Raw genomic sequence first — 19,205 nt, forward strand, 5'->3', positions numbered from 1 at the left:
CCATGCATTCATGGTGTAACGTAATGGAAAGTGCAACAAGGACAGAAGAGCAACAAGATCTCAGGCCACAGCAATGAGGATCCAATCAGACACAACAACAACGGGCACAGAAATAAGGGAAAGAAGCTGCTTACCTTCAGAAGACCTGTAAGGTCCTCAGGTAGGCAGAGATCTCTAGAGAGATACCATCACCTCCACTACCAACCCTTAAATGAGGTCTGGGAAGGGATGCATCCTGGCTCCACTATTCCAGTCACTCAGGTGCACTGCATGCACCTGAGCTCCCCTGGGATGGCCCTGCCCTCCCACCAGGTGTTCAATCACTGGTTCAAGCCACGACTTTGCATTTTCACTATACAAGGTATTTTTTCAAATACTTTCTGTATCACAAACTAGCAACAATTGACTTGGCCCTCTAACTTCGCCATTTTTTTTTCCCAGTATGTGATTTTCCCTTTGGAACAATGCATTTTTGTTCCTATTACAAGTAGTACTACTATGAAGCAAAGTTAAGACACCTTAGTAACAGTACAATTACTACTGAAATTTTTTGTCATTCTGTACATTCTTAAATCATGCACAACAGACACAGTTATTTGCTATATTCTCTACATTACCTCCATGTCAGATTGCTCTACTTTGCTAATGCTCCCTTATTATTCTCTATTAAGAGAAGGTTTAACAAGAAGCTTCATCTATTACATGAGCAACAGCCCAAAGGATAAGTCAGTCACCCTTGCCTGTAACTAGAAATTTCCACCTGGCAACAGCATTAACCTGTGTTCATCAAACAACTTAATCTTTCTTAAGGAACATTTAGAGAGCAAAGAGCCACATCATTATGTGGCTGCACAACTATTCACACTGTTATAAAGAAAACAGCAGAAACCCACAGCTGGAAAGGGCATGGAGGATGCTGGGGGGGGAAATAGAAGCATGCATGTATGTTACTGCTCCTCCCTGGAAAAAAAAAAGTCTAAAAAGCTTCTTTTTTTAAAGAGTTAAAGCCAGTTACAAAGTTACAGATTTAGAAATGGCAAGCTTTTTCAATATGAATTCTATATCTACAAACTTCCTGAACTTGCAAATTTTTGAGACAAATATCAAGCCAGTCAAATTATGCCTTCTACCTTCATGCTGTTGATCAGTTATCTCTTTGAATACAGTCACTCGTATTTCTCAAGCAATTAAATTCAAACTGGCCTCCATTTCTAAGTCTTTCCAGTTCCTTTCTTAGACTAAAACAAAACTAACAGTTACTCCTCAAATTAGTTCTTTCACCACCTGCAAAAAGCTATTCTGAACAATGTCATGATGGCTTCTCAATAAAGAGAGCTCCCCGTTGTGCCCACATTACATGGTTCAATTACTTTCTTGGTTAGAAAGTGTTTCATCATTATGTTTAAACATCTACTGCCACCTTAATTCTCACCTAATTTCCTGTTACCCACTCATCAGACCGAGTTTCAACTCCAGTTAAAGGCCATATAAAGGCCTGAGCTTTAACTTTTACATAGCTATGTCTCAAAGGTTATGCCCAAGCTCCAGGAGAAATATTTCTCTTACAGCTCATCAGCTGGCAACGCTTGGAGATTCACAGCCCATATCTTGACCAAAATCCCAAACAAAACTACATCTCCTATTCAGATGGAACAGCAACAAGAGCTGAACTGCAACTCTTCTGCTCTTTTCTGGAGCACAACTAGAAATACAAAAATTGAGTATTTCCTCAACTGTACCTCTGCAACACACTTTGGACACCTCCAATCACCTTTAGGTACATCAGGTAAAGGAGGAATCAAGCAGAAAGTGTGGTAGCTGTCATCACATCCATCACAGAGCAGCAGTTTGTCTTCATTATTTCCTCTGCCACAGAATAAGCAAACATACAAATCAACCTGTGGAGAAAAAAAACCCATACATTGTTATAAGCAGTAACAAGTTTCCTCATCCAGAACCTGCCTTCCTTTAAATAACAAAGAAAGGATGTAATCCTAAAACTCAATGTAAACATGAATGCAACCTCCTCTGCTTGTTGAGAAGCAATGCTAACAATCAATTGTGCTTCAGTTGGGATAGAGGAAGCAACTGGAAATTACTGCTGGAAACAACTATTCCTTTCAGTTGGGTAATAATTATCCAGGTAACTCAACGGAGCATCTCATTTATGTTATTCCAAGGCAATAGAGCAGAATAAAGCTTTTTGGATTTCATGTGCTCAAAACAACTCAAAGTCTTTACAGGTCGTACACAACTGAAGAATATCTTCAAGAAATGTTTCAGAAACATACGTGTTATCACTTGCAACAGTACAGTGATTATGCTTATAGTGGACAAGAAAGAATAACAAAAAAGATCCAAGACTGCATATTTCAATCAAATTCCAAGCAGAAGAGGAGGAAAGTATACATAAAGGTACCAAATCCTTATTCATATTCTCCAAAATAAAGGACAGAAATACCAGATGCTAGAAGAAAATTAAACCCAGCACAACCACAGAAAAAAAATTGCAGAGGTCTATGATCACCTCTCAACAATAACACAGACTGGGAAATGTGTCTCTTAGACATCATCAGGTTTCAAATTTTGTTTGCTACTGAATCTTGTGCTGTCCAAAGGACTTTTAATATAAACATTTGAAACAGCACCAAAGATCTGTAACATAATCAAATGTAATCTAAATGAAACTTATTTTATCATAACTAAAAAAAAAGTCTTCTGTGTAACACATGTTCTAAATTCTGCCACTGCTACCTTCAGTCATCGAGCAACTTGGGTTGTGCATATTTCCCTCACAGAGCTAAAAGCCCACCAGAAATGGTGGGTTCGATTTGGAGTTTTCTTTGTTTAGGTGGGGTTTTTATTGTTAGATTGTCACCAAAAAAAAAAAAAAACAACAAAAAACAAACAACCCACATTCACACAGTGAGCTTAAATACTTGAAATAAACCCCATCTTAGTTTTGTCAGCCTAGTTAGCCTACGCAACTTCCTAAATATGCAACAGTACACTTCTCAAGGGAAAGACTGCTCAGTAACTATCTCAAGAAGCAATGTTTTTAAATGTTGTAGTTCTATTAGGAAACCCAGTTATTTCTTTTTAAGACAAAAAGTGAAAACACACAACAGATATGGCAGATCTAAAACTAGTTACCAAACTAGTTACTTTGGTTGCAAGTATATGTAAGGGAGAAAGGCTGCTTCAGAAAACATCTTCAGGCTCTTTCGAAAACTAAAAAGCATTAAAATGGCAGTTACAATACAAGGCTATTCTATGATATTCACTAGTTAGCTACTGCTCATAATACTTTTTTTTCTCCATATGAATATATGTTTGTTTTCTTTTTTGTCAGCCCAAGAGATGACGATTTGTTAAATAGAAAGACTACACCACAAAAACTACTCACAAAATGTAGACCTGTGATTACACCATAACCACAAACAAGCCTCCTCCCCACATAATTAAAACACAGTAGAACCACAATGATTGGTATCTGGGGGGAGGTGATTAAAAGTTATGCATTATTTCACAGCACCTCTCAAAAAAAAAAAAAAAGCATAAATGAATCAAGAAAAATTATAAACAATACTGCAGCAAAGTATTCTTCAGTTAGAAGTTACATAAGGCTAACATACATACAGACTTACTGGCTTACGTACAGAAACAGACTGGACAATATATTTTTTAATGAAAACATCCTTAAACAAAATGGTGATGATACTCAAACAGCCAAGGAATACTGTATACTTGGCAGTAACACAAAAAGAAATTCAAGTTACAGATTCAAACTTAGCTACAACATCACAGTGATACGCTTTGATTGTTTAAATTGTCCAACTTCTCCATCTTCTTTCTCCAGTACGCATTTTCATGTAATTACTGGAGATTTTTGGTTGCCTTGACCTTCCGTGGTTTAATTTAAAATTAATTTTTCTGTGTGTTCTCAGACTAACATAAAACAAACAGCTGAATTTATAGGTAGGAGCCTACTACTTGAAACATTAGCCATACATCTTCTCTCACTGTTGTATACACAGGCTAAATTATGACACTGCAAAAGTGAAAAGCTGTTGCTTTTTCACAGCCTGTGACAGTGACGGTCAAACATCAGAACACTAAACAATTCACTTCTCCCCATAGAGTTGCTCCTCATTGCCTTTTGCATGGACTTACACGGCCCCAGGTGAACATCATGAGGTTCAACAAATCCAACCGCAAGGTCTGCAGCTGGGTCATGGCAGCCCCCACTATCACTAAAAGCTGGGGGGGTGTAAGGATGGAGCACAGCCCTGTGAAAAAGAACCTGCAGGTACTGATGGATAGCAAACTGGGCATGAAACAGTTGTGTGCCCTCACAGCCCAGGAGGCCAACTGTATCCTGAGCTGCATGAAAAGAAACGTGGCCAGCAGGTGAGGGAGGTGACCTTGCCCCTCTATTCTGCAGTGGTGAGACCTCACCTGGAGTACTGCATCCAGGTGTGGAGTTGTCAGTACAGGAGATGTGGACCTGTTGGAGTGCATACAGAGGAAGGCCAGAAAAATTATCCCACAGGTGGAACGCCTCACCTACAAGGACAGACTGAGAGCTGGGTCTGTTTGGCCTGGAGAAGAGAAGGCTCTGGGGAGTAGCTTTTCAGTATCTAAAGGGGGACTGTAAGTAAGAAGGGGGCAAACTTTTCAGCAGGATCTGTGGTGACAGAACAAGGGAAATCAGTTTCAAACTAAAAGAGGGAAGTTTAGCTTGAATACAAGGAAGAGTATTTTCAAAATATAGGTGGTGAGACACTGGCACATGTTGTCCAGAAATGTGGTAGGTGTTCTGTTCCTAGAGACACTTAAGGTCAGGCTGGATGGGGCTTTCAGCAACCTGATCTACCTGCAGATGGTCCAGTTCATTGAGTGGGGCAGGACCAGATGACCTTTAAGGGTTCCTTCCAACTCAATTTCATGATACAATGACTAGTTTAAACTCAGAACAGCAAGGATGAAGATGAAAGCTGATATTGCTATAATCAAAAAGCTGAAGTACTGGAGCATCTCATATATATTTAAAGGAAGAGATGTAGCACTATTGCTCCACAAAGAGGAGCTCAAATGGAAAGCAAGCTATGGAAGACATGCAAGAAGTACATGGCAAAGCAAGTCTTTAAACCTATAATCATCAAGTACCTTTACACTGTAATACTCTTCCTGCCTGAATTAAAAGCTATACAATATTTCATAAAACACTGTTCACTCTTCTTTGTTTTGGGAAAAAAAAAACCACCTTAGTAAATCAATGAATTTCTTATCAGAAACCATAGCAAGATAATCACACTTACAAAGTTGACAGAAAGAGTTCCTTTGCGCTGCCTCATCTGCATTCCAAATGCTTCTGATCTGTTTCCTTTGCGTCTTCGTGTCACTTCATCTTTAAGGAAAATAAAGTGTTATTAATAACACACAAAGATAGATGCAACTTGCAAAAACAAGAGGTCCAGTTTAGTAACATGTTTTTAATATCTGAAAGTACATGGCCACCCAGCAAAAAGTAAAATGCCTTGCTGTACCCAATCATTCTAAAATAAACAGGAATTAGGAAAACGTATTTTATATATCCCCACAGGTCATCCCAATTCAATTGCCTCAAAGAACAGAGAGAATTAGCTTACTCAGCTAGTAGGATTAGCTTCAGAACTGTAAAAAAAAAAAAAAAAAAAAAAGTCCTGTTTTTCCTTCTAGCCACAGTTCAGGCAACAGCTGCATAACCGTTATGGTTACAATACAGTACATAAAAAGTTGCAACTATGCCAAGTTACATGAAGCACCCTGAAAATCTCTCATGAATTAAAACCTAAAATATTTACTCTCTATTTAAAGTTACAACACCTTACCTTCTTTTTTAATGTTGCCTCTAGAGTCATGCAAAAAGATTTAATAGCCTTGTTACTTTACAAAGCAATGAGCCCGAGATTTAATTACCCTCTTTATCCTTTGCTCCCAGTGACAGACCCATCATCTTGGGTCCAGCTCCAAAGATCTGCAGCTTCTTTAGTTCAGTATTTCTACTCATTTCTCCTGCCTCCACCTAAGAATAAAAAGAAGGCGAGATCAGCACAAACTAACAATACTTCTGCTCCAACTCTCAACATCATTTGCATTTCACTTTCCCATAATACCCAACATCAGCTCATGAAAAGAAAGGAAACAGGTGGGAAAAGACATGATTCTCATTTCCTAGAGCCAACAATCAAAAGCAAATGGAATGAAAGACAAATAAGTACTTAGTAACACAGACTAACTACAGCAAGTCACCTCTACAGCAAAACCTAGCATTAACATTTAGGATAACAAAACAATAAGAATGTCACAGTAGTATTTTCCTCTATCCTGATAGCATGAGGTGCTTGGAAGTTAACACACACACTTTCTTCAGTAGACACATAAATTGACACTAATGAATTTGAAACTATTTCCCAGATTTATTTATGATGACGTTATGAGTGTAACTCTGAGATTACAGCTACTCTTTGTGCCCCTGCAACCTCAAAAATCACAGAACAGAAGACCCATTCAATTAGGTGACATCTCCAGAGCTCTGCAGTGTTCAGCTGTTTGCCAAAGCATTTTATTTCAGTATTCTTCCCATTTCCCATTACTGACCTATCTCATTTCCCCACATTGTAGCTGCTAACCTAACAGCAAAAAGAACTTCCATGTTTGGTTTTTCAGAGCTTCAATGCAACCATCTTTTGGATTTTACATTGCCTCCTTACTGAAAACACTTTCTAACACTGGTATACTAAGGCACTGTACTCTCACCATTCAGACTTCCTCCTGAAACTCACTGAATTCAGTTCAGATCTCAGCAAGTACATCAATTTAGAAGGCAGCTAGCTAATTCTGAACTGGTTTCCTTTACATAATTACTGAGGATATTTCACCTGTTATCCGCAGAATTACACCCTGATAAATAAGGTATGATTCCTTCCAAAACACCACAAAAAAAAAACTTTTCCTAAAAAGTGTTTAAAAATAGGATATTCAAAAGCACTTTTAACAAAGTTAAAAGCTGATTACTTCCATTTATTCAGCTTAAATCAGTTGGTTTTCTTCTTGCCAGAAGAACACTCCAAAAGACCTAATCTCCTAGTTATTACTGCTCATGAATTTCTCAGTGATATTTAGTGTCTCTGCTCTCACTGAGTTGTGTACAGGATGCTAACCTGCATCTTTGCAAAGTTACTCACGTTGATACTTTAATTTCTGATATTTATGAATTCTATGATGTTACTATTTTCAGTTTAGACACGTTACTGATTGTTTAAGTTCAGTCTGAAATTACATCCCAACTGGTGATTTTTTTCCCCCTAAACTCTTCACTTCTTGGCTAACAAGCCACAGAGGATCACCATCACATTTTCACCGAACAGGAAAGCTCACAACCTGCAGACCTTGGAGTCATTCCATTTCCATCTGAAACTCATTAAAAGTTTTTCCATTTTCACAACTAACAGAAGTTGACAGAATCAACTCACATTACGTTTCCACTGGGCAATTTTCCATTACCTGAGTAACATTTATTAATGATCTTCACAATTTCCCTCCTGCTATTGTGATCTAAAACAATTTTCTCAGTAATACTTGGAAAAATAGTTTGACTATCATATTTACTGAATTAAATGACAAACATGCAACAACCCCTCTTTGATTTTACAGCTTTGTTTAAAAGCGCATTCCCTAAATATGTTTTCATAACTCCACTGCTCAGATTTATTTGGATTCAACTAAAGCAAAATGGATGTAATGTATTCACACTCAGGCGAAACAACAACAAAGCAGGTTGAAAGAGAAATGTATTAAAAAAAATCAGCTTTCTGTATAAAGCTCACAAATACTGCAAGGCTGTCTGATAACTTAAGTTGTGAAAGAAAATCATTCAGAAGCCTCAGTTGGATTCTCTGGGGTATGGTCCAAAACAGCACATAAACACCCAACTCAAAAACTGTGAAAGCATCCCATTTTTTCCACAGCTAATAGCACAAGACTCCACATTCTTAGTTTTGTTTTGTTGCTTACATAACAAAAAAAGCAAAACCAAACTTGATTATACTGAAATTCTATTCTTCTTCCTAAAGATTTAGGGAGATCTTTGTTTTTTTTACCTTCTCAACAGAAAGTACAACTCAAAGGCTTTCCTTTTGCAAGGGAAAATCATTTATAAGAAACTCACATTCCTGGAGGCACTTGGGGCCAGGCTGGATGGGGCCTTGGGCAGCTGAGCTGTTGGGTGACAGCCCTGCCCATGGCAGGGGGTTGGAACTGGATGGGCTTTAAGGTCCTTCCCAGCTTAAGCCAGTCTACGATTCTATGATACGATGAGAGTGGTTACAATCAAGAGTTCAAGGATTTGTGTGCAGTGGGCACATCAGCATCCCCCAGAGTTCTATCATTTCACAGAATTACTGCCTTTCTTTTCTTTTCCAAATTAAAAAATGGAATTTTATTTTCTTAATTGCTATTGTAAAACCATCCACGTTTGTAGCAGCATACTGAAAGCAGACATTACCCATGATCCTTTTCACTTTTTTAGAAACTTATCTAGACGTTAATATGCTTTTTATTTAACCAAATTGATCTCCTTTGAAAAGACAGCACTTCCTTATAGTTTTCTTCCAGCACCGTGCTACTTTATGAGAAACTGTTAGGATGTAACCTCATTAGATAAATTCCCTTGTCAGTTAAAATACATCCTAAAAGATCATTTGCAAAGACATTCCTTTTTTTCCTAACGAAGAATTTAACCCGACTTTAAAGATTATCTCTTTTTGTAACCTAAATTCATTCCATTTCTCTTTTTGTTATTGTTGCCCACAAGTACTTCAGTTACCCTCCTCCATTCTCTCTATTTCAGAGTTTTCTTTGTAAGAAAGGAATAGAAAATTAATCTTTTTTTTAAGGAGAATATCTCATAACCAAACTATTCTGTCTCTTGGAAAAAAAAAGTCCTTATTTCACAAAGGACAATTCTCATTCCCTATTTTCCTTCGCTTATTTTGTAACTTTAAAAATTAAAACATTCGCTTTTCTAAAATGTCAGCTTCTTCTGAGGATCTGGGTTTACTTCAGTAATCTCCAGTTACCACCTTCACCATTTCTTACGTATCTCCCATTCTCAGGTGCAGAAATAAGATGCGAATCATTTTGGAAAATGCATTTAACTCTGGAAAAAAATCTCCTGAGATGCAGTGTTCAGTGTAATTAGCTATGTTCACTAACCAGGCATTGGGCAACTCAGCAAACAACACAATCACTGAGATACAGCAGCTAGAGCAGAATGACATTTATTTAGCAGGTTGGGTTGTTTTTGTTTGTTTGTTTTTACATTATTTGCCTATTACCTGTGTTCTAAGGAAGACGTAATTTTCTGGTACAATTCCAGATGTGTACTTCAAACAATAAGCAGAGTCATGTCTATAATAACAAGGTACTGAAATCTGGGACAATTTTTCAGCATTCTCCAGATCTTTTACTTCTGCAGTTTGGGGATCCTGAGGACAAATCCCTATTTCTAAACACAAATCCCTATTTCTAAACACAGTTACAGACTAATACATAGCTTCCAACACAGCCTAGAAATACTTCTCTGGCTATGTGAGTAGGCTGAGTTCTTCCTTTATTGAAGTTCAGCTATTTTAATAACTAAATTGCTTAAAAGATAATGTGAGTATAGGTCTTCTAGAAAGTATGTAAATACATATGCATTAACTTTTTGCAGATCATTCACATGAAATCACCTCTCTCGTTTTGAAAATGCAGCATCTTTAGATGAAATTAAGCAGCTATGCTGTGTCAGAAGTACCACACAGTGACTCTTCCAATGAGAAGAGTTACTCTAAACAAAGAAGTGTCGGAAAAAAATCTTATGGATCTTAATTAGACAGTGACACTTCTACACCATGAAGGAGGAAAGCGGTCACACTGGCACTGACTCTCAATATTGGTTCCAAGCAGAAATCCACACAATGAATAACTGCTGCAGGAACTGCAGAATTTCTCAAGTTGGTTTTTTTTTTTGGATACCTCACTAACAACAGAATTGGAAAGCCAGGGACTGCTTATGTGACTGATGCATTGCTATGTGGCTGCAATAAATAATGCCAAGTCAGCTTCTGTTAGTAAAGAGAACAGATCAAAAGGGACAATTTAGTCTGAATCAGTCATGACATCAGAGGCAAAGAGGAGATTAAGTGTCCTTTATAAACTCAGTCAACAAGCAAAATGTATTGAAAAAAAACAACAGAATTTTAACCACACTTTGCTTCACAGTGTTTAAAAGCAAATACAGAATGACATGAAGCAATAAGAATTTGTTCTAAAGGTAAATCCACCTTTCACTTACGCTCTATCAAACGGTCAGCAGGGAGCCACTAGAGCTGAACCATTTAGCTTTCACTAAATATAGTGAACACATAGTTTTCAATTATGTTCTCTACCAAAGTACACAGGCTAAGTGTAAAAAACAAAAAGCAGCTTTTAGAAGTTTTTAAACAGCACATGTGCCACAAGTGAAGTCTCAGAGAGACATCTTCCTCCACATTTTATGCAAGTAAAGATTTATTTTTTGTGGTGCTTTTGAGCAGGCTTCCACAACCAAAGACTGTTGCACTCCCAGTATTGCTTTGCTGGTACAAGCAATAAGGGTTCCCTGCAATAACCAAGAAATAGGGGTACCTGGGACTTGACACGTCTGGTTCTCTTCAGCACGACATTCATTCTTGAACCTTGCTTTGGTGAAGTCTGGGCATCTGAGCTGAGGTCCTCGGCCTCCACTTTTTCCTTAAGGTCCAAGTTAGGCTTCTGGATGCCCTAGAACATCAAAGCACAGAACACCGAGTTGACTGGTCAGGTAGTGCTGATCATTCTACAGCCTGTAAACCACTCTCTTTACTGAGAAATAAGCCAGTGACTGAAGTCACACAGCACTGTTACATATGCAATTTGGACGAGGGGTTGATTAATCCAGGCACCCTGGGTGTGGGAGTTGTTTAGCCTTACTTAAAGGGAACCTACAAGAAAGATAAGCAGATTTTATCAGGCAATTTAGTGAGAAGACAAGGGATAACGGTTTCAAAATAAGAAAAAAAGGCTAGATTTAAATTAAATATAAGGAAGAATTTCTTTGCAACAAGGGTGGTGAAGTCTTAGAACAGGCTGCCTTGAGAAGCTGTGGGTGCCCCATTTCTGGAAGCACTGGATGGAGCTTCAGGCAACCTGATCAAGTGGAAGGTGTCCTTGTCTCATGGTGTTTTCCTTAATAGGGCTGGTCTTGGTCTTATAAAGAAATTGCTGAGAAAAAATTACGACACAAGGTCACATTACAGCTTCTGCTACTATCCTGTCAAATACTGACAGTACTGTAAGTATTAGGGTGGGTATACATTTCTCTACATAGCTGCAACCTCTAAAAGCACAGAACCTAAGTTCTACTTTTGCATGCAGCAACGAGCAGCCACGTGCAGTTTGGACCCCATCCTCATATCCTGAAAGAGAAACGTCTCACCATTAGGCTGACCCCAGATTGGAAAAGCTCATAGGGGTATAAGATCCGTTCATAATGAGACTTCAGTAATGATCCTGTGCCTTTTCCTGGCAGGTAGCCAAGCCGACTTGCCACTTTAGACCATTTCTTCTCTTTAGTGACTACCTCAAAACCTCCTTTGCCAGCAACAATCTGAAACACACACACAAAAAAAGTTAAGGGCTTTGAACTGCTCTTACCACCCCACATAAATCATAAATCAACTACAGCAATCAAATGCTAAAAGGTTCTACTAAAGAATGGCAGAAAACTGAGTTTGCTTTTTGTTTCCTGAAGGACTAGTACCATAATTAAACAATTAACCTCCCTAATTATTATATTTATTATTACAACTTCCCTAGTAAACACAGTCTGCATACTGTTCTAGACAGGAGGAACTCAACAGTTAAGATTTCTGACAAGCTGGAAAGAATACAAACCCACCATCAGAGCAAACGGAAAAGTTAACTCTCACCAGACTCACACACTGATGCAAAACACAAGTCTGGCAGTGTTGGACTTCAGAGTTACAAAAACTCTCAGAAAACCCCAAACAGCAGAGAGACTACTGTACAAAGAGAGGAAACTGAATTAACCTTCCATTTAACTTATTCACTTTTTACACCTGAAGTCAATTGTTTTGAATCTAGCAGTTTACATACAGAACCGTCACTGTTACATGCAAGAAAACAGAAAGAAAAATGACTACTTGCTTGATCTGAAACACTGGCCACATTTCCACTGCCTCCACTCCCTTCATATGGTTTCACCAAGCAGTTTAAAACCCAAATGGATTGTAATTTAATTCACATTATTATATTACTAATACCATTTCCACTACAGCATGGTTTTGCATTTCATGTCTTTACATACGATCAAATTTCATGTTTAACATTTCATAGACAGTTGAAAACCTCAAAGCAAAAAAAGAACAGTTACTGGAGCGAAACCTACGATTTATTTCTCAGGCTGCAGTAAGCTCAAATGTCTAACTGTGACAGTGACAAATACATTACTTAATTCTGTTTCTTTTCATTATTAGAGAGAGTTGCACTCATAATACGATACTCTTGATCATTACTTTTCTCATACTTACAGCAAAGATAAAATCAGTTTCAACAAAGCTATTCCTAAACTTCAACTTATTTTTTACATGCCCAGGAAGATGTGATTGCTGAAGTTATCTTTATATGAACTGCGGCCAGAGAAGTGAATAAGTTAACAAAATCAGCCTACATCTCCCTATCTGGAACATACTAAAACACTCTAGCTCATAACAGTGACCCAGACATTTCCAGAACCAGTATGATGGTTTTGTGTAGCCCAGCAAAGCACAGTACACATAAAAATAAACATTGGAAGACACGTGTTTTGAAGACATGTGTTTGCATGCTAGCAGCAACTTCAGACAGTTGAAAGAACTATGACTTCTGAGTAATTTCATCTTTAAGAGAAGGTAAGTAAAAATGTTAAGATTTAAGAGAAAGAAATCTTGATATGGGAGTGGAAACAAACGCTTGAACACAGAAATGTTAGTACTACCATATCTCAATTTGTCACCTTGCCAAACAAATCTACCTATTTATATTAATAGCCTTTCTTTAGCAGACAAGTTTATAACTATGTACATTTTGCCAGTGGCAAACCCCAGAAGTTTTTATTTGCATGAAAATATGAAAAAACAACGCATCAGAGATGACTACAGCAACATAAAATTTTAGCTAGCCCTAAGCACAGCCTGTACTGGAAACAGATTAAAATAATTATTCCAGAAGTTGACAATATAAAGTCCCAAAGATGCATGTTTACGTCACATGGAAAATCTGTGCCGGGAGACAGAAGGGAGCAATTACTGCAATTTATTACAGAATTGCTAGGTGAGGAGCTGAAATGCTCGCTTCTCAGGGAACATCTCAACTCCTACAGCTCTGCCATACATAAAAGAGGACAACTTGAATTCAAACAGCTAACATCAGGATGTTCAAGCAACTCAGGTGTGCTGGATATGACTCAACTAAAGCCAGCTGAAGTAACTGTGACAGACACATCTAACGCAACCTTGCAATTTGTAAGGTTTTTTTCCACTCTAATTTTTTCCCCATTTTCATTTCATCTCCATATTTATGAGACCGATGCTGTAAAACAAGCCCTCCATGTTGCTTGGCTTCTCAGGCTCAAATGAAAAATGAAGTCTCTGCCTGACCAAGCACTGCCATACTTGCTTACTCACCTTGCTCAGACCATAGAGATCCAGTATTTTTCTCTCCACCACAGGAATTTTTAAATTGGATCCCTGAAGTTCCCAAAATTTTGCTAACTGGTCCAAGAAGTCCAGCTTCACTCTTGTCATTGCCTGCAATCAATAAGAGAAGACGAATGCATACATCCCCAAAAAATTACGACAATACTTTTCAGACCTGACAAAAAAACATGACAAGCTTTCTACTGTTTATATTTTCAAAGCACAACTCAGCATGTAAAATAAAAGATTAAAAAAAAAAAAAAGGAATATTTAGTAAAAAGACAGATGTTTATAAACATAAAATTGTACATGCTTTTGTTCTCCATATTTGAAATCCCATAAGCCAAAACTTTTACCTAAAAATTTCACATTTTCAGACTAAAATGTTCACTTAAAGTCAGAATTCCAAGGAGGAGAAACACAAGAGCAATTAATAAAAACTGTGGGAGGAAACAGGAGGGTTATAAACAGCTTTTCTATATGCCTTAACCATACAAAACCAGCTCTTCCCTTGAGTATTTTTGGAGCACTCAAATCACTTTCCATAAGGGGACCCATTTATAAGTCAAACAACGTATGACATTTTGGTATAGGAACAGTGCAAGACTTTGAGAAATGCTGTAGGGAAAAGGAAAAGCCAGGACAGAATATTACTCACAGTGTTTTCAAGAAACCTCCCCGACATTTTTGAAACAAAATTAGCCAACCATAGCTAGTCTTATAAAATACAAAGCAACTTCATTTTAATGCTTAAGAGGCATTACTGCGATAGCTAGCTATAAGGTAACCAGAGGCTCCAGAACAGCAGTAAATATTTTAAGAAAAATAAATAAATCATGGCCTGCAGAGCTCTGAAGGCCAGACACTGGCTGCTCTTACTATGCAACATGGCATTTGGCATTCATTTTAGACATTTCCAGTTGAACGTGAAAGATTCTTGTGGTTATCTGGGGTAATAAAATAAAACCAGACTTTTCTCAAAGCCACTGAGAGTTATTTTCTATGGAGTCTGCCACTGCCAAGTATAAACACCGATGCGGTCTACAGGTTTCTGAAGTCTCCCCACACAGAAACCTGACAAGATGTAAATTTCAAGTAAGGAGAACTACAGCTTTCAGTGTAAACACAAAACTGTATCAACAGTGGAAAGGCTCACCTCCAGTTCATTCAGGCGCTGAATTCGTGGAGTGAAACGAAAACTTTGTACTTCACAGGCAAACGGAGGCTGCCAATCCTAAGGAGAGACAGAAAGACATTTCAGTGTTTCAAGAAACTTCACTGAAAAACACACAAAAGGTTTTAGCAACTTGCTCGTTCAAGCTCCCCCTACTAAATGAGTTTCAGCAGGATCGGTAATATTTTCCAGTTTTATGCTATTATCATGCTTCTAAAATGTTCTTACAACATTTCAGTCAGATGAAAGAAGCCTTCACAAAGTCAGAAATAAACCAGAAAATAAGGCTTGGTGCATTTCAGTATGCCCCATCTCTTACTGGGCTCTCACTTGAGAGAGAGATCGTGCCGCTTGCTGGCATTTATTCAAAGACGGAAAGTTCTGTATTTCCTGCACATTGCAAAACTGTCACTATCAACAGTGATAAACACCAAATAACATACAATATTACGCATGTAGCTTGTCCCTGTTTGCCTACATTCATATTTCAATAAAGATAACAACAGCAGTCAGGAGTCCAACACTTCAACAGAAATGCAGTCCCAAATAATGACTTTCTGAGCAGTCTGTACTTGGTTCAATCACACAGATCCAACCACACATGCCTCCCAGATCCACCTCCTCTCTCTAAACCATATTATGACATCAAAACAAGTACAGATCAGTTTTTTAGAACCTCTTAAGAAATCTTAAAATTGCAGTAGGTAGTCTGCCAGGCAGTAAATACAACAGAGTAAGGACGCAACATTACAGATGGACAAAAAAAAGCAACACATTTGTTGTATAAATGGCTGCAGCATCTGAAGGCCTGAAGCACAACTGTAAAATATTTACAGATTCTAATAATGGAAAAGGATTGCGAATCAGCAAGGTTAGCACCAGGTGTCTCATTTAGTCCTTTCTTGCAGATCGAAAACCAACCTGAGGCACACATCTGGCAAGGCCTTGCAACACCAATGGCCAAACAATCACAGAGAAACACTGCAGCCTTCAGTGGCTAGGAAAGTTCTAGGTGCTCTCAATGAATCAGATCTGGATCGGTTTCTTGCAATCTCTCCCCCAATCTAAGCCATCCTACTCATTTTAGAAAGGGCAGCCTCATGGAGGTCAAGATTTCACCATGACCAGCTAAATAATAAACCAGCTGAAAAGATTCCAGCAACCCTGCGAGTCAGGAAAGGAAGGATCAGTGAATCTAATTGTCAGTCGCCATATCCAGGCTACTCTTAGCTCCTTGTTTTCATGTTCTTTTTCTCTCTCTTTTGCTATTTTTCAGTCTCCTATTTTATAGGCTTGTTCATACTTAATTACCAAGGAGGCTCTGAGCTGCTACACTGCTTGATGTTCTTGTCTGAATGGTCACAGAGCAAGGCATCATAAAACACCTGGTGCCTGGTGCAGAAAGGGGTGTTCAGCTCCGACCTTCTAACCTGCTAACACAAACACTTAACTCCTGCGCACAACCGGACTGGCCATGCTTCCACCAACAGTCTGAAGGCTGTTTACAAACAATGGCCCCTTTACAAGGCATGTCCTTCCTCCTCCCCCTCCTTACAATGCAAATGCCTACTTTCAGCTACAACGCATTGCAGCTCGTTGGTTATTACACCAAGAGGAGCGTCAAGCTCGGGCCCTGACCGTGCCTACAGGCTTCTCACCCGCTCCAAAACCACTTCTAAGCTCAAGGACCGCCTCGCAGGGTCTCTGCGTCATTAGCATAGCCTGAGGAAGGGGGACAAACGGAACCCCAGCAACCGGGGCACGGGAAGTGAACAGTCCCAGGGGGGTCCCAACCGCAGCGAGTACCGCAAACTCGGCCGGAAACACTCGAGGAGAGAAGGAAGGGGCTCCCGACCCCCGGGGGCCGCCCAGGGACAGAGCCCTTCAGCTCCAACCACCCGCCGCGCCCCAGAGCCGCCGGCTTCCCCGGGCGCCGGCTGCGGCCGCATCCCGCCCTGCCCCCGCGCCAGGCGGGCGGTACCTTGGGGGGCCGGATCTTGCAGATGCCGGTTTTCTCGGCCAAGCCGCGGATGCGGCCGATGAAACCGAGCGGGTCGCTGAACTCCTCCCAGCTGGGCTCAAATACGGGGCACTCGGGCGGGGGCACGAACTCGGCCGCGTAGCGCGACCCGCCGCCCCCCGCCATGGCCGAAGGGGGGAAGGCGCTGCCAACAGCGGGGCGCGGGAGGGGGGCGGGGAGCGCACCGAGGCACGGGCACAGAGGGGCGGCCCTCAGGGGCGGCCGGTGGGGCAGGGCAGGCGGCCGAGGCGCATCCTCAGGCGGCCGGAGCAAGGCAGAGGCAGGGCCGGGCAGGGCAGGGCAGGCCGGGGCGGGGCAGGGGGGGCGGCGCGGCCTGCTGGCACGCGGGGCGGCTCCTGCCGGGTGTCGTCGCCCCGTCCCCCGGGGCTACCTCCCCCCGCGCCGAGCCCCTCTGGCTCGCGTTCCAGCTCGTCCGGAAGTTACGCGGTCTCTTTCAGCCCTCCCCCGGAAGCGGGAGCAGTTGTTGTCTTCCGACCCGAAAAATAGTCCCTCCGCCGCACTAGTCTCCTGGCGGCCACCAGCACTGTGGGAACGGTCACCTGCCGTCCCCGCCCGCTCGCGGGGACGCTGCTCCGGAGGAACTAAGAAGGAAAGCGCTCGGCCCGACGCTTCTAGAGAAATCGTGCGACGCGGCGCCGGGGGCGGCCGGGGGAGGGGAACTGGGGTCGAGGGGGGAAGGGGCCCGCCTCCCCTTCCGGCGCGGAGGAATGTGCGACGATACTGAGACCATTCACTTCCGGTGCTGAAGGGCCGTTTCGCCCATTGTCTGAGCCGGACGTCAGGAGGAAGGCTGGGAGCCCCGCCCCCTTGCAGGCCTGGCCCCATGCGGCCGTTGGGCCCTCTGGGGTGGGGGGAGGGGCGGACCACTTCCCTTCAGGTAGCGTCGTGCTATGCTCAGTTTGGGACCCGTGTGTTAGTTTTTGTCCATAGCCATTACAACATGCTCTTTTTTAGGTTTATTCTTTTTTTTTTTTTTTTTTTTCCTGTTTATTCTCGTTGTTTAACACTCAGTCACCGTACCATTTCAGCCCCAGAGAAAGTAATTTCCTCCTACTCCCTCCAGGCTCACCGTGCCTGCGTCAGACAAATGAACGCGCTTCCATTAGCATTTCCCTGCTAGATTGAGGAGGCGGTGCTCCCATTTTACAGACAGGAAAGAAATGGCTTGGAAGCAAACGGTCAATTTTGACAAAATTTATAAGAACAAACCGATCTTGTGAAACATCAGATGAGCCTGCCAGTGGATATTGTGCTGTGGCAATGTTTCACTACGTTTCTGCAGGGGGCTCTGGACATGGGTGACACATATTTTTATGACTTAAGAGCATGTGGAGTGCAGATGTTTGCCCACCAGCCACTAGAAATTGTGTTTCTGCATAACACTGGCATATTTTTTTTTTTCATAGTGTCTCTCTGAAGAGCAGTAGCAGGTTATTTTTGTATGGAGACTGTTCCCAACAACTGAATCGCCAACATACTCCCATTTCCAAGATAAGCAGTGACTCAGCCAGGAATACTGTGTGGAAAAAAAAACCTGCATGCTAAAAAGCTCCTAATCTGTATCAAAGTTTCATTGTAGGAACAGCCCATTGTTTTCCTTCCAGGCTGTTCAAAGTTCATTTCTGTGTTTTGGTGAGAGGATTTCAGCAGATACTGATAGGAAGAGTCCGGGAAGATTTGGGAAAAGTTTGTTTTTTATATCTTCATTTGTGATCTGGAAGAAGAGATAGAGTCCACTCCCCACAACTTTGCTAATGATATAAAGCTGAGAGAGGAGTGGCTGACAAAGCAGAATGCTTCAACAAGACCTGGACAGGCCGGAAAGTTGGGTATAGAGGAACCTGATGAGGTTCTACAAGTGCAGATGAAGAGTCTTGCACCTGGGGAGTTAATAACTGCATGCACCAGTACAGGTTAGGGGCTGAGCTCCTGACAGAGAAGCTCTGTGGAGGAGGACCTGGGTGTTCTGGTGGACAATGGGTTGACCATGAAGCAGCAGTGTACCCTTGTGGCCCACAAGGCCAGTGGAATCAAGGGATGCATTAAAAAGGGCATGGCCATCAGGTCGAGGGAGGTGATCCTCCCTTCTACTCTGCCCTGGTGGGGTCACATCTGAAGTATTGTGTTCAATTCTGGGCTCCCCAGTCTAAAAAAGATATGGAACATCTAGCAAGAGTCCCAAAGAGGG

General features: G+C 41.0%; 1 protein-coding gene across 1 annotated transcript in view; it reads right to left on the bottom strand.

Annotated features, from left to right (window-relative positions):
* Positions 1-17,128, bottom strand: part of KDM5A (lysine demethylase 5A) — a 50,047-nt gene extending 32,919 nt beyond the window's left edge. The window contains exons 1-8 of the mRNA XM_042889618.1: positions 16,958-17,128; positions 14,959-15,036; positions 13,791-13,913; positions 11,543-11,713; positions 10,714-10,848; positions 5,962-6,067; positions 5,322-5,410; positions 1,740-1,898 (exon numbers count right to left, since the gene is read on the bottom strand). Coding sequence (XP_042745552.1) covers positions 1,740-1,898; positions 5,322-5,410; positions 5,962-6,067; positions 10,714-10,848; positions 11,543-11,713; positions 13,791-13,913; positions 14,959-15,036; positions 16,958-17,122 — 1,026 coding nt within the window. The 5' untranslated portion in view covers positions 17,123-17,128. The remainder of the gene's footprint in view (positions 1-1,739; positions 1,899-5,321; positions 5,411-5,961; positions 6,068-10,713; positions 10,849-11,542; positions 11,714-13,790; positions 13,914-14,958; positions 15,037-16,957) is intronic.
* Between the last annotated feature and the right edge of the window lie 2,077 nt (positions 17,129-19,205).

Source organism: Lagopus leucura, unplaced genomic scaffold (assembly GCF_019238085.1).
Source record: "Lagopus leucura isolate 7727_CA_CO unplaced genomic scaffold, USGS_WTPT01 Super-Scaffold_100159, whole genome shotgun sequence".
Taxonomy (NCBI): Eukaryota; Metazoa; Chordata; class Aves; order Galliformes; family Phasianidae; genus Lagopus; species Lagopus leucura.